The sequence below is a fragment of the Pyrgilauda ruficollis genome, unplaced genomic scaffold (genome assembly GCF_017590135.1).
Source record: "Pyrgilauda ruficollis isolate IOZ18807 unplaced genomic scaffold, ASM1759013v1 scaffold25, whole genome shotgun sequence".
Taxonomy (NCBI): domain Eukaryota; kingdom Metazoa; phylum Chordata; class Aves; order Passeriformes; family Passeridae; genus Pyrgilauda; species Pyrgilauda ruficollis.
In genome coordinates, this window is record NW_024523822.1 from 3,728,158 (window position 1) to 3,744,008 (window position 15,851).

Here is a 15,851-nt window from a genome sequence, read left to right on the forward strand (position 1 = left end):
TTTATGTCCTTCTTCCCCTCCACTTCTGAAGGCCAATACTTTCTATATTCACCGCAGAGAATTACAATACTCTTGCAAACTCATATATTTTTGCTATTACTCATTAAAACATTCTGAATGAAGGCAAAACACATGTTAAATCAGCACTTGCACATCATTGACACTTCTTTGATCTCCACAATTATTCCCTTCATCCCAACAAAACCTATTCAAGTTGCTGGCTCTTCTAAGAACCTAATTACTCAGAGACAGGCAAAATCAGGAAGGGAAATTAACTTTCCTATGATGACAGAGGTAAAGGCGGTCTCAGGGTAAAGTCATTACACCTTGAGTTTGACCTGGACATCCAAGACCTTAGGATACTGTTGAGACTGTAATGACTTGAATCAAAGCAAGTGTAGTTTTGTTAATCCTGTGTTGCCTTTATTTACCACGTGCTGACATGGATTTCAAAGTAGTTTTTGAGTGCATAATTTGCTTTTTTTTAAGAAGAAATCCTCATTTATAAAACATTTCAAAAAATAACAGCATATTAGGTGCTGTGGCAATGTGAAAGCCATACCTGCAGTATATACCTAAAAATTTTGTACCCCTTTAACATCTCCATGTATTGCAGATATTCAGTCCTGGAAAACAGACTAAATTTAAGAAGTGAACTCTCTTAATTAGAGATGATGAAGGTGTAAGGAAACTCAACATCAACCACTTGCATACATTGACCTGCTTCTACTGTTCCCTATTACACACAAGGCCTCAGGTTCCAAAGTGTTTTGGACCCTGAGTTCAGTGAAAAAAAAGAGCACAATTCACAAAAAACAGAAAGAAAACACTAATTCTTTGCATCACATGGTCCACTGTTTCTGTTCCAAACCCCTGCCAAACACTAGGGCAGGCCAAAAGAAAGATGTCAGATGGTTTTTGATTGAAGCAGAAAGTGGCACAGACACTACCTACACTATTTACTCTCACCTCCAGCTTAAGGTGGGATGTTGGTCTGAAACAAAGCCCAGCCTGTCCTGATAGACCTACCCTAAGTGAAGAGAGAGAAAGCAAGTGTGCCTGTTTTGCACACTCTGCAATATATTGGATCAAAATCCAGTAGGGTACAAAGGGATCAAGCACATCAGGCCCAGCACTGTGACAGACCTACTCAGTCCTCCCTAAATCCATTGCGCAGGCAGCAAAGCACGGTGCAGCCACACTGCAGTGACCTTGCAGTGAAACATGCACACAACATCTCACTGGTCTCATCTACAACTAGTTTTCTTTCTAGTGTTGTCCCAATCCTGCACTGGTCTCCACGTGGTTAGGACAATGGGTGAGCTATGCAGCAGATTTTCCTAATGTACTACAAATAATGCTCTCCAACACTTGAAAAGAGAGCATTGCTTTCTCAGCACTTTTTAATTCTTAGTTTCTTTTAAAAACAAACGCTCAGAAATTTTTGGTGCACGTTTTAATTTCCATAGACCTTCCTCAATCTCTGTTACCTTCGCAATCCATATCTTTAAACTTCTTAATAAAGTTATTAAAGCCCACAAATGCCAAGCGTGACCCTGTTTGTACAGCACAGGATGCTGCTCAAAAATGTTGAGTGACAGTTAGTTACCACCACCCATGGCAGTGGTTACAACCATCTGTAATCACTTCACTACTGTCAGAATTATTTTTCTCCTCAGCCACAAGCCTGAGGGAGAGTTGGCATACTCTTCTGCTCTGGAACTGATGAAACCTCATATATTGGCACCACAAGGATAACCATTCACAGAAGTAAAGGCAAAAATTACAGTGGAAAAGAGTAATCACTTTGTGGGGAAACAGGATCTCCTACACCCAAGTAACCCCAAACAGCAAAGGTCAGGGAGCCCTGTATCTTAAATCAATAGTGAACATTCACAAGGAAGTCCATTTTGTAAGTAAAGTGGATGACAGTCTGTCAACTGGAAATGGAGGAAGAAAATGGGGATCCAAATTGAGGGGTCACAGAAATGAAATTTGTAGCAGCACAATACTTTGATACACGCTGTACTACAGAAAAAGCAACATTTGAACACTTCATTTAAAAAAAATCACATCCATTTCTTCTTTGTTAGCAGAAGGCATGCTTATTTCTTTCAGAGTTCTGTCATTCTCCTGATGCTGAGTGATTAAGGTTTTTTTAGATCAAGCTAAAGCACAGTGACAAATATACACAAAAAAATCAGAATTTTCACAAGTAATATTTTCACAAAAATCACAGCAGTAGTACTTCCCATATGAATTCTCTTATTCTCTACTTACATACAGAATAAGGGCATCCAAGCTCCTGGAACACGGGCAGAAACCTAGAAAATTATTTTCTACAGAAGTGGGATAAATGTACACATAAGAATTAATTTCACAGAATTAAACAACCAGTTAGGTTGGAAAAGACATCTGAGACCATCAAGTACAACCTATGACCAAACACCACCATGTCAACTAAACCATGGCAGTAAGTGCCACGTCCAGTTGTTCTGTGAACAGTTTCAGGGATGAAACCACCTCTTCCCTGTGCAGGCTGTTCCAATGTTTAACAGCCGTGGAGAAATTCATCCTGATGTCCAGCCTGAACCTCCCTTGGTGCAACTTGAGGCTGTTTCCTCTAGTCATGCCACTAAGTTGCCTAAGACAAGAGGCCGACCCTGGCTACACCTTTCTGTCAGGCAGTCCAAGAGCGATAAGGTCACCCCTGAGCCTCCTTTTCTCCAGGATAAACACCCCCAGCTCCCTCAGCTGCTCCTCACAGGACTTGTGCTCCAGACCCTGCCCCAGCTCCACTGCCCTTCTCTACACTCTAGCTTTTAAAAGCTTATTCAGAAGGGCTCCGAATTACCAAGAGGTGCAAATAATTGCTGCCTACCTACCTAGTCCAGGCTGCGCTCTGAAACCTCCAGTAAGCGGCTTTACGGTTTTTCTGGCTCTAGAGCACCAGAAACCCGCACGTGTTTCCCGATGCGCAGCACTTGCCGCCACTGCTCAGCCGCTATAATTTTTCATTAGCCGCCGTGCGGACAGCGGCGGGCGGGTGAGGGGCCACGCAGGGGCGCAGCGCACGGCTGCCCCCAGGCCCGCCTGCCGCCGCCGCCCCGGAGCGTACCTGCGCGGTTCTCGTACTTGGGCACCCGGTAATACTTGTTGCCAAACTGGTCGGTGCCCACCAGCTCCTTAGCAGGCCCCACGAACCGCAACCGCAGCGCGCGGAGAGCCTGCCAGGCGCGGCTCATGCCGAGATCCCGACGGGAAGACCGCGGCACCGCCGCCCACGGACACCGCCACACGGGGACACGGAGCGCGCACCGCGTACCGACCCCGCCGCCCTGCGCCGCCCAATCCCGCCTATGGGCGCCGGGCGCGCCAGCAACGCCGCTGGCCATTGGCGCGGACCGGCCCGCCCAGAGCCAATCCCGGCCGCGCCCGCCACAAGATGGCGGCGCGGCGCAGATCAGGCCGGGCGCTCCCGCCATGTTGGGGCTCATGGCTGCTCGCCAGGCCGGGCTGGACGATCCCGCGCGGCTGCGCCGGGCTGAGCGCACCCGGAGGTACCGGGGCCGGGGCGGGTGTCCCTGCGCCGGGAGGCCCCGGAGCGGCAGCTCCTGGCTCCGCCCTGCCGCGGGGCCTCGCTCGGCTCGGCCCGGCCCGCACTGTAGCGGCCCGGGGCGGGGTGAGGGGCTGCGCTGCCGCAGCCGTCCTGTGCGCGGGGCCGGGGCGGGGGAGCGGCAGCCGTGGGTCGGCAGCCGTGGGTCGGCAGCCGTGGTGTTTGTGTGCGGTGTGCTCAGCCCGGGCGCGGTGCGCACAGCGCAGGAAGCTCCCTGCAGCTCGCGGTTACCGCCCGTGCTGTCGGCGCGGCTCCTCCCGGGGCTCGGACTGCGTGCGGCTGTGCTCCGCTTGGGAGCAAACAGGTGTTTGTCCCGCATCTGCTCGTCCTTCCTTTTCCCAACCCGGCCTTTTGGCAGGTTGAAGAAGAATCAGATGCAGGGAGTTTCTTAGCGGTTTTATTGGGAAGGGGTGGCAGCATAGACGGATTTGTTACTGTTCCTGCTAAAGACTATAATGTCATATTTGTTCAATACTAGAGAATGTACTTTGCAGATGTATTTCAAGATAAATCAAATAAAGCCTACCTTAGTTCAGTTATTCGTACAACTTCTGGATCTATATTGGTGACTTATGACTTTATGACGGTGTGTCATTACAAAACAAAAAATTAAAATTGAAATTAATTTTGGTAGCTCTGGAAGCTTGTTTCTGGGTGCATTTTGACAACACAGTTATGCCCTTCTGTGCCCTCAGCCCTCATGTAGCATTCAGTGTTAAGAACAGTGGACACACTGGACAGACTTAACCTTACTTGGACAATTGTCTTCATAGCATTTCCCTTCCTAAACTTTTTAATTTTGATTTTTTTTTTAAGAAATTGGTAGTTTTAAGTGGATTTTATTTATAGCTGCATTTTGAAGTCGTGTATTTTAGCACATTTCCACGGGGGCATTTGTTGCTTCCTGAAATTCCATCTGGAGCTCAAAGGTTTTCAATTGGGTATCTTGTGTATATCAGAATTCTTATTCTAGGCGAATTCTTGCAAAATTATATTTCACATAGTTTAAGAGAGCTTAAATGATTTGCTGCTTTTATAGCATGTCTACAGACATGATGTTGGGGCCTGCCTGTAGCAGCCTAAGGTTCTCACATCAGGATTTTTTGTCCCTTGAGCTGAAGCTGAGACAGGGCACTCTGCCTTGCAGCTTTTCAGTTACCTGCTTAGTTATGTTTTTGTTGTGGTGGTGTTGTGCTTTGTACTAAATGGTGCTGTAGGAGGCTCTGATCGTGTTTCAAGGCTAAACTTGAAACATGATCAGAATACTACTATCAGGCAGTAGGATTTAATGAAGTAGGATATCTCTTTTTTGACTATTCAATGTTAACATATTCAAAAATACAAGCTAAAAATTGCAGGTTAGAAAATTTTATCGTGGAAGCTTCATCATTGGAGGTCGCTTAGTTTTTTAGTATTGCAGAAAATGTAGCATACAAACTTTGTTTCATTAAAGGAAATACTGTAAACTTGGTAAACTAAGTTACTTTGTCCACTAGGTGTCCGTAATTCCAAGCAGGATGAAGCCTGAAAGGGTGCTACATGATGAAGCTTCAAAGTAGCCAGTATTTGTGGTGATTACAAGCTTCTTAATGTTTCTTTTTCTTAGTGTTTTCAAATTCCATTTCAGGTTTTATTTAATACGTTGACCCAAAATGCAGTTTTGCTTTTTCTTTGAGCCCGTTTTATGTATTTATTTCTCTCTTACCTTCCAAACAACAAAGTATTTTTTCCTGCCAATATCACATGACTTATTTCTATCTCTGTATTATGTAGTTTTGTTAAAAAATAATGGCAAGGATGACTTAAATGCATTGAAGGAGCATGAAACTAGGTTTCAACTGTTCAGAGCTACATAATAACATTTCATGATTCTGTTCTTGTTTTTCATCTCTCTTTTTCCTTTTTTTGTGCGTAGGGTTTTAAGTTTGGAATTAAATAAAGATAGAGATGTGGAAAGAATACACGGAAGCGGTATCAACAGCCTTGATATTGAGCCTGTTGAGGGAAGATAGTAAGTATATACTTCAGCTGGTCCAAATGTGCATAAGTAATTCACTATGTTTTGGTACTATGGATTTGTTGTCTTGTTGAACACGCTCATTGTATTGAGCATATTGAGATTATGAATGTTTTAACTTCTGTGCTTCATTAACACTTCCAGCATGTTATCTGGTGGATCGGATGGTGTTATTGTACTTTATGACCTTGAAAACTTGAGCAGGAAACCAAGTTACACATGTAAAGCACTTTTTTCAGTTGGAAGGTAAGTACTTGAAAGTCTTTTGAAAGTACATGATACAGCTCTTGTGTGGCTAGAATTAAACTTGCAAATTAATGTCTGTTCTTATTTCTAGGATAAAAAGACTAGAAAATACTGCCAGAAATTTTTGAAGGCTAGTAGCAGGAGCTAATTGTTTTATTCTTGATTTTTCTACTCTAATAGTTACAATATATGTACAGTGACTCTGGTATTGTATGAGTAAAACTATAGCAGTTTCAAAAGTTAAAATGAAGGATATCAATTGTACTCACGTGGAAAGTAAAGTTAGACAGTCTTATGTTGCTGTAGATGCCACAAAAAGGAGGCAGACCTAGTATTCTAACCTCATATTTTAACAATAGAGAAAGAAGACAGGGGAAAAAAGAAACCCAGACCTTCCTCTAACTCATAATTTCTGACCTGTGAGTTTTCTTAATGTTTCATTTTGAAATTTGGTGCCTCTATGCCAGTAACTGAGAAACAAGTTTTGCTACCGCTATAGAAATATTCCCTGTGTTTCCCAAATATATGTAATACATATATTTGAGTAAATGCACTTTTAAGGAGGATTATTATTTGTGTAATCCTTTTCATCTGTTTAGAAAAAAATTGAATACCTATTTGCAGTTGTTTATTTCCCCCCTCTTTCTTTCCAGCTTTACTAGTAGCTATTTTTAGTTCATCAGATATTCAGCAGGTACAGAAGTGATTTGTACAAAACTTCTTATGAACATGTTTGAATGAAGAAAGGTGTGCTACTGAAAAAATTGAATATATTTTTCTAAAGAACAGGGTACTACCATGCTGTGTGCAATCTTTATAAAGAGTCTAAGCCTTTATTGACTTGTCAGGCTGTCCCTGCAGGCAATACAAATTTTTCCATTATAGACATTAAGTCTTGTAGCAAAAGCTGTTTTTTCCTTTATTTGGATAAAGGCTTGTCTAGTAGGTAAGAATTTCACCTAAGACTCACAGTAAGAGATATTCTATTCCCTAACAGATTGATAGCTGCATTTTCCCCTTATTTTTTCTCCAGTCTACAAATTATTTGAGGTCTAAGAGTCAGAGGCTTCATGAGTCACGCTATACAAGAACAGAACAGATTTGTAACAATAAAAGGCCTTAACAATATCTTGGATCATAGGAAAGAAAAAGGCTAACAGAACATAGCTAATAGAACAAGTGTGGATGGCTGGGTTTCTTGCACAAAATTATTTTAAATTGTAGTTAAGAATATAAAATGACTATACATCTCTAAATCTCAAAACTGAGATGAATTGTGAAACAGGTGCAGCAAATTGAAGAAATTCATGCTAAGAAGGCATAATGTAAAAGCTATCAAATCTGTGTTAAAATCAGGCTATCATTAACTTCAGTTAGGTCAGTAGAAATACTCCATCCCTGAAGATTCTTTTTAGGAGTATGGTTATCAGTTTCTTGAGTAGGTGTTAATTTGCATAGCTGTGTCTTTTATTTCTTACCACTCGAGGCATGAATTTTGTTAGTAGAATTGGATTTTGTGTGGCACTGCTCTAAATGACAGGCTTATGATTATTATTGCTTAGATAACCTTAGTAGATTTCTTTCCTCAATTATGTATTCATAGTATTCATGAAGCTTCCTAGTATGTTTTAAATACTTGCTAACTAATTGCTACAGTTTATATATATATCTATCTATATATATATATATATATATATATATCTTCAGATACTTTGAATATTATTCATAGTTCCTGACTTAATAAATGAATTTATACTGCAGAAACACTTTACTGTGTCTGGCTCCTATCTTTGAAGGATATAGTGCTCACATCTTGTGAAAGTTTGCCTGTTGTCCAAGATTGCAGGGCAGAACACAGGTCTGGTCTCAAAGTTGCTTAAAGAATATTCTGCTAGAGGCCCTTTAAAGCTGTTTCTTAATACACCCCTGAGCTGGCCTTGCTGATGATCCAGTAGTATAGAACAACAAAAGGGATAATTCCTGGTGGTAGGCTGTGATTAACCCCGTGTTTCAAGTCTGGACTATAGGGCTACTATTGCAAATACGAAAATAAAACTTTACCTGTTTTCCTGGGACTCAGCACAAAGAGCTTTACCTGGTTTCAGCTGACCTGTGACAGAAACTGGCATTTGAGAGTAAACAAACATTACCTGTTTCTAGATAATATGCAGATAGTGCTTATCTTTAAGGTAGTCTCTACTACTCAAAACATGTCTAGGAAGAATGAATGACAGTGACCTATCATCCATAGAATTATTTGTATTTGTCTTTGGTAGAAAAGGCTGGGATTTGTGGATGAAAATACTTATATGGAATGAACTGGGAATAATGTACATCCTGAGACATGAAACTAGGCTGAATGGCATGTAGCCACTACTAAGCTTAGCCAGATCAAAGGTGGTTCCTGCAGGGCTACTCGAGAGTTTGTTAGTTCATTCCTCAGCCCTGTGAATTATGGGAGAATTGATTGCTCTTGTGCAGAGTTGATTACAGTCCAGTGTTGTATATTTATAGTTACTCTACCCAGATAATGAGTTCCATGGGTTTAGATTTTTCTGCACAGTGCATAGAAATGCCACTCCAGGAGTAAGCTCACTCTGAGTCAAGCTTGATTTCCTGACTCTGCAGGTGCTGAAGATTTTTAGCTTGCCATGGTTTAATTCCAGCCAGCAACCAACTTCTGCAGAGGTGTTTGCTCACTCCCCTACCAGTGGGATCAGGGGGAGAACTGGAAGGGTAAAATCTAGAAAACTGCTGGGTTGAGATAGTTTTATAGAGAAAGCAAAAACTGCAAACACAAGCAGACAAAGGAATTAATTCACTTCTTCAGCTTTCTTCAGGAAAGCAGAGCTCCATCACGCATAATAATTACTCAGGAAGACAAATGCCATCATTCCAAATGTGTCTCCTCCTCTTTCCTTGTTGCCCCCAGCTTTACATACTGAGCTTGATGTCCCATGGTCTAGAATATCCCTTTGGTCAGCTGGGGTCACCTGTCCAGGCTCCTCCCAGCCTTCCAGGCACTCCCAGTCCCCTCACCAGCATGTCAGTATGAAAAGCAGAAAAGGCCTTGGCTCTCTGTAAGTCCTGCTCAGCAATAACACAAGCATCTCTATGTTACTAACTCCATTCAATACAAATCCAAAACATATCCCATGCTAGGCACTGTGAAAAAGATTTATTCTACTCCAGCCAAAACCAGCACACCTCCCTGAAGAATAGAGGCATAAAATTTGTTGACTTTTAGCACTGCGCCAGAGTAACACGCTATTCTAAGATGTACATCAGAGATGGAGGAGCAAAGCAGAAGTCATTAAACTAAACTCAGAAGTTGCTCAATATCTCTTTTTAGTATTGTCAGTACTGGCTTCAGTCTAACTCTCCTTAAAGGTGTCATTTTTGCTTTGTAGTGACCCAAGAGAGCAGAAATCTTTATTAGCTCAGATAAAATCAGAGCTATAAGATGTCATGTGAAAAGGGAAGACTTCCTCCATGCCTAGTGTTAGATTAGTCTGTCAGTGTTTTGGGAAAGCTGAGACCTTCGTGTCCAACCAGCCCCTCAGCACCCTTTTGTAGGGACACTTCACTGAATAGTCCTGCTGGATCAGAGGGGTGGTTCAACTGACTTGTTCAGGGACACACACCAACAGCATAAGAGAGACCCCTCAGTGGGGTTTCCCACTTTATGCAGGTATATTACCCACTGCCAGTGAGTGCCAGTGTCCATGAAGGACTCGCTCTAACTATGGAATAACATTCTTTATTAATAAGAGAAAATTGTGACAGGTTAAGGTTTGAGGCTTGCCAGTGATTGTTTCTGGCTGCAAAAGCATGTTCAGACCAGTATACAGACAAGATTTAATCCCTAATAAAATGCATATAGAGTAAGGTTCTTACTAACAGGCATTCCTCTAGGGAAGAGCACAGATCACCTTGTTGGCTGATCCCAGAAGTTACGATGAAATCTTCCTTAACTTCACAATTTTTTACTTACTTTTGTACTATTCCATTATGTTTGGTTGGAGCTTGAGGTATTACACCTTTGTGACTAAATGGTGTAAAATTCTCTCCCTTTGCTCTTAAAGCTACAGTCAATAAAATGCAGAGCACATGCTTGGTGGGGGGTGATCTTACCCTGGAGGTGGGTAACTTGAGGTTAGCTCAGTTGATTAGATCCTGATGCCATGGTTGTGGTTTTGGTTCCTATATGGGCCATTCGCTTAATGGACTTGGACTTGGTCATCCTTGTGTCTGCCTTCCAATTGAGTATATTCTGTGATTCTGAACTTTGGGATAGAGGTCTGTGTTAGTATTACAGTTAGATAATAATGAACCAAGTTTATCCAAGGAGAGCAATTTCACCACAGTTCAGTAGAAAGGGGACAGGTGATATGTGATTTATCAGATACAAAGTACCCCTCCCTGCAGGGATTTCAACAGTACCTGGCCGTGGTGTCTTGGCTCCACCCCCCATTTCATCCCCTTTAGCAGGTGCTTGAGGTTGCAGACCGTTTCTATGGGGAATCATTGTGGAATAGCTTTCAGTCATGCTCATCACATTCCATCCAGAAGAAGCAACTGCGCTTTACCCTATAATTCCTGTATCATTATAACTTCTGTTAAGATGCGAATATAGCTTCTCAGTTTCCTCCCATTTTACCCCCAGCCATCATTCCACATAATCCACCCATGACTAGTCACTCAAACTTCACAATAGCCAAACAGAATTTGAGAATGTTTCACACTTATATATGGTGCAGATTATTTAATAAATTCCTAGTATGTGGTTATCTGGTATTAGTGAGGGTAGCCAATAGGCTAATTGTTTCATTATTATCCAAATCTTAACATATAATATGATTATTAGAATAAAAAGCAAAAGAGTTACTATCAACAACATGACAACAGGGTGAAGCACTGTTGAGAATTCTGGTAGCTTTCAGTGACCATGCAAAAAGGGTATCTCACCACTTTATTCACAAACTCCATCATGTGATTTGTTTCTTCCACATCATGATGGACAGTAAACAAAGTCTGTTCATTTTTTTTGCGTTTGTTTTCAACAAGCAGCTCAGGTCTTCCTGCTGTAACAGTTTCTTTAGCAGCATGAGGCTCATACCAATGGGAGTAGGCTGCAGTCTTGAATCAATGTGTAATTAGATTCTAATATTTTAATAGGATACAATAGGAGCTGAATAACTTAAATTACATTCCATAATGTTGGCAAAGTTATAGCACAAATTTGAGAGTGATTACTTGTGTCTACAGTAATGTTATCCATAAATACAAAATCACAAGAAGGTCTCAAAAAAGCTCATCCTTTACCAATATACATGTTTTCCAAGTTTTCATTTGGATGAATCTCAAAATTAGAAATATTTTGCTCAGTGTCATGACAAATGCCTGGGGTTTTGATGTTGTTACGTTCACAAATGTATCCTTGTTGCCCTCGTGCAATGCACATGTTTGCATCAGTAGTTTTCTATTTATTTCCATCTTTTCAGGCCCATACTCTATGTTCCAGACGTTGAGTATAGTTCTGTTGTGATTTAATTCTAATGCAATGACTGGGGATATATCATATAGTGAAGCATTGTGTATTGTTAACAGAAAAGCTGTGGCTGTGCTGCTGATGGGATCATAGGTAAAATTGACTAAGTACCAGCAGAACTGGAATTTGTTTGAAATCCAGCTGTATTATCTGAAATTACCTCTCAAATTTCAATGAGTAATGGTTTCTTCACCTTCCCTTGTGATTGTAGATATCATCAGTGCATCCGTAGTTGAACTTGGATAGAAGTAAGTGCTAAAGAAACACTTGTTCGGACTGTGCTAAGTGCATCTGTCATCAATTGATGGTCTTTTTCATTAACACCCTCCCACTGCAGTAATATATCCATTTGAAACCATTGATTAGTTCCGAAAGCCGAAAGGGAAGATCATAGGGGATGTTTCAGTTTATTTAAATCACTATTTATTGTGACTAGTTTTGTTCCTTAATAAGTCAGAGTCTTGCCGTTTAGAACTCCCCATCTTGTTCCCAGGATACTAGTCATATCCTTCCTGGTTTGCCTAGAGGAAGTAAGGGTTTGTTTATTCAGCCATGCTGTCCATCATGCAAAAGAGGTTTTCAGGAGCAGGAGCAAGCTGATTGGATTGTGGAAACATTATTCTGCATCAACAGTTCAACTTGTTTGAGAGACCACGTTGAGTCAAGTAACATTTACTGTTGACCTGTACTCCTGACTAAGGGAGGAACCACTGTTACAAGTGTGAGGAGACAATTCGATAGGCGGTGGAGTTGTTAAAAATGGCACTTCACTTTTGAATTGTAGGCCCTCGTTCAGTCAAGAGTTTGGGTCTGTTTGAAGACAAATCACAAGTGTTGGATGGGATATTTTAAAGGTATGCCAACACTCATGTTTAGAAGAGGAAGTACGTATGATTTTCTCTCTTCAACGTAATTCATTACACTTTGATGTAGCTTACAACACTATGTAAGAGTGTTGTCACACATTTAGTTGTTTTGAATTCAGCATCCTGTTGAGATGTCTCCTTTAATTCCCTTCAGAGGCGAAAGGTGTTGATTTTCATTCTCCTTTGTGATGATCCACTCCTGCCTTTAAAAGGTAGCATTATGTAGTGCTGCTGTAGACAAATTTGGGCCAGGCATAAGTATGCTGAGAAGCGCATACTCTTTTATACATGGCAGTACTGAAGATCTCCATCTCTGTTTGCATGATACCCCTGCAATACTTACTGCTTGTGGAGGCCAGGATATTTGATAGAACAATGCAAAGATAAGAGCTGGAGTAATGAAATCTCATTAACCCTTTTCTAGCTGCAGTTTTGTCATAATTACTGCATTTAGCTGGGGTGGGGTTAATTTTCTTTGTAGTTTGTATACTAGTACATTTTGTACTTGTAACCAGTCTTGATAACACACTGATGTTTTAATGAGTGCTGAACAGTGCTTGGTAGTGTCAAGGCATTCACCATTCCTCATTGCCCCTTCAGGGGGTGGATGGTAGGCTATGAGGAAACAGCTGGAACACCTGACCCTCATTGACCAGAGACATACTGATATTCCATACCGTAAAATGTCATGTGCAGCAGTCTAAGGCTATGCTAAGGGGTTGCTTTTCATCACTTCACTGGTTGGGGGGTTTGTTTTGTTTGTTTTCCCCCTGGGTTCACAGGGTTTGTTTTGATTTTTTCCCTTTCACTTACTGAAATGTATTTATCTCAATCCACAGCTTTTCACACCTTCGTCGTCTGTATGCTCTCCCTCATCCCATTGCAGAGGGTAGAGTAAGCAGACAGCTGCTTTTGGGGCCCTGAAGCTGGATCCATGTACATCCAGCTCAGATACGAGTTGTCTACCAGGTGTTTGAATGACATGTATTTTTCAGAACCTGGTTAGTTGAGTCTGTATCCTGGAGCTGTCAAGTCTGGCTCTGCTGTCTGTTCTTTCTGCCACAGTCAATTGTTAATTATACTGGAGTCTCTAAATATCCGCAGTTCAGTTGAAAGTTTGCTATTGTTCTTCCTCTTTGATTTCTGAATGCAAATATAAATGACTCTCAGTAACTTAGCCGACTGCTCTCTGGTGATTTTGTCAGACAGGAATTGCCAATGACTATGTAGCTGTAATTATTCATCAATACTAAAGTATTTTTTTACCTGTATGTGTGATTGTATTTTTCAGTGGGTCCATTTCTAAGAAGCATAAATGGTTTGCAGTATTAGGCCATCGCATTTAACATAAGATTTATAAACATTGCAACGTAAATATTTCAAAACACCGTTTTTATGCTTTATGAGTGTCTTGAGATATGCTACAGTTACCATATTTTGAAAAGATAATGATCTGTAGTTTCTTGAAATGAAGACTCTTCAAAGTAATGAGTATTAGTTGAATGAAAATCAAGCCAACAAAAATATAGTTCTTCTTGAAAACCTCAAGACAAATTAAGAAAAATGTTTATGTTTTCAAATACTTGTCATCAAATACCAAGACAACTACAAGATGGTTATCAAAACTCTAACCAGTTGGAATATTTTCCTTGATTTTAGGAGTCATCCTGATGTACATAAATTCAGCGTGGAGACAGTCCAGTGGTATCCTCATGACACTGGCATGTTTACGTCGAGCTCATTTGATAAAACCTTGAAAATATGGGATACAAACACTTTACAAGTAAGAGAGTTTCTACAGATTGCAACCTTCTTTGTGTACATTATTTATTGCATATCTGAAGTTCTCACAGAGGTGAACAGGACTATGCATCCTGAAGATGAAAACCAGCCACCTGTTAGAACTGTGGGTGCAGCAGCAGGGTGGTGTGGTCCTGGCATTCATGTACACCTTGGTGTGTACCTGCCCATTTCTGAAGACCTGAATGTCTAAACTGTAGGAGAACTTGGAACCCTTGATATGGTTTCTTTCTGCTTTTGCTGTGAACAGGAATACAGCTAGTTGAATTTTTGCTGGGTAAACCTGTCCAGCAAGGTCTAGTCTGCAGTTTATTCTTGGAGATTGCTGAGTCTAATAGCAGTGGCTACTTATTTTTATTAACCAGCGTCTAATAACCAGTACTTTTGAAGGACTGGTGGTCTTGGCATGCAGGATCCAGGTCCAGAATTCTGCTGTTGTAAGCACTATATGCACAATTTCTAAAAATAAATTCTAAATTTCTAAATCAGTAGAGAATGAGAGAAACCATTAAAACCGCACTAACTAATGTAACTGACGTTAATAAGGTAAACAGATTATTTAGGAATTTATGTTGCTTTTATTCAATAGCCGTGGCATTTTGTATTGAACTGTGAATTCATGGCTGTGGTTTGTCCTGTTCCCTATGAACATTTAGATTGATTCATAGTATCATTGATATGTAAATGTTCATAGGGATCAAATAGGGATCCAGAATTTATATTGATACTATTTGACTGCTGTTTCACACATGGCAAAATAAATTTTTGAAAAGAGGTCTATCATTCTAGGGACATAATAGGGAACAAATTTTTAGCTTTTTTGGTTTGGCTTGGGTTTTTTGTTTTTTTTTTTTTTGTGGGTTTTGGTTTTTTTTTTTTTTCAGATATAAAGCTATGTTTGCAGTTTCTAAATCTTCTCATAAACAATTAAGTTTCCAGATAGTTAGATAATTTTGTGACCATCTCTTGAAAGACACAGTCTACACGAAAAAGTTATTGAATGACTTGTTCTGCCACTAAATGGTGTTTTTGAAAGTACAGACAACTCAGTTTTAAGAGATTTTTCATATACAGTATTTTAGAATGAGACAACAAAAGCAGTTTACCTGGAAGCAATTGTACTTATTAAAGTTAATATTAACGTTTATTAGAATAAATGCATTCCATTAGTTTTAAACAGTCATGAGGCAGATAATAGTTTTATATGGAACTGTTTTATTTTTTTAGGAATTTAAAATAGTATGTGGTATTCATGAATGAAAAGTGTCTTTAAACTTAGTCTGAAGTCCCTTCTTCCTGTTGACTCTATTTCCATATTATAACCTTTTTGTTTACTTACTGGCTTTATTAATTTTTGGTGACTGTAATAATTTCCATTCATGCTTCTTATTTGTCAGTTTTCATGGTCTGTCTTTTGGGTCATCTCTGAACTCTGGTGCTGTCCTACTGTTGGAAACAGGCTTATTCTGTGATGTTTGTGTTCTCTGGCTTGTAACCAGGAGAGTTATCATTACTGTGTAAATAGTAATATTTGTATTAGTCTTACTTGTTGCTGTTACTTGAAAAATTATGGTGAGCATCTACATTCTGTTAATATGCTTGCATTGTAATTAATTTAATATTTTATTATCAGCCTGCAGATATATTTCACTTTGAGGGAACTGTCTATAGCCATCACATGTCTCCAGTTGCTACAAAGCATTGTTTAATAGCAGGTATGTATCTGTTTTAAAAAACAGATATATATATATATAT

At 40.3% G+C, this 15,851-nt stretch overlaps 2 protein-coding genes across 2 annotated transcripts in view; one reads left to right on the plus strand and one right to left on the minus strand.

Moving 5' to 3' along the window:
* NDUFAF2 (NADH:ubiquinone oxidoreductase complex assembly factor 2) overlaps window positions 1-3,341 on the minus strand; it is a 55,768-nt gene extending 52,427 nt beyond the window's left edge. The window contains exon 1 of the mRNA XM_041470668.1: window positions 3,119-3,341. Coding sequence (XP_041326602.1) covers window positions 3,119-3,245 — 127 coding nt within the window. The 5' untranslated portion in view covers window positions 3,246-3,341. The remainder of the gene's footprint in view (window positions 1-3,118) is intronic.
* Window positions 3,342-3,417: 76 nt separating this feature from the next.
* The window catches only part of ERCC8 (ERCC excision repair 8, CSA ubiquitin ligase complex subunit), a 30,012-nt gene continuing 17,578 nt past the window's right edge, over window positions 3,418-15,851 (plus strand). The window contains exons 1-5 of the mRNA XM_041470667.1: window positions 3,418-3,560; window positions 5,532-5,627; window positions 5,778-5,879; window positions 13,956-14,079; window positions 15,730-15,811. Of these exons, the coding sequence (XP_041326601.1) occupies window positions 3,484-3,560; window positions 5,532-5,627; window positions 5,778-5,879; window positions 13,956-14,079; window positions 15,730-15,811 (481 nt within the window). The 5' untranslated portion in view covers window positions 3,418-3,483. The remainder of the gene's footprint in view (window positions 3,561-5,531; window positions 5,628-5,777; window positions 5,880-13,955; window positions 14,080-15,729; window positions 15,812-15,851) is intronic.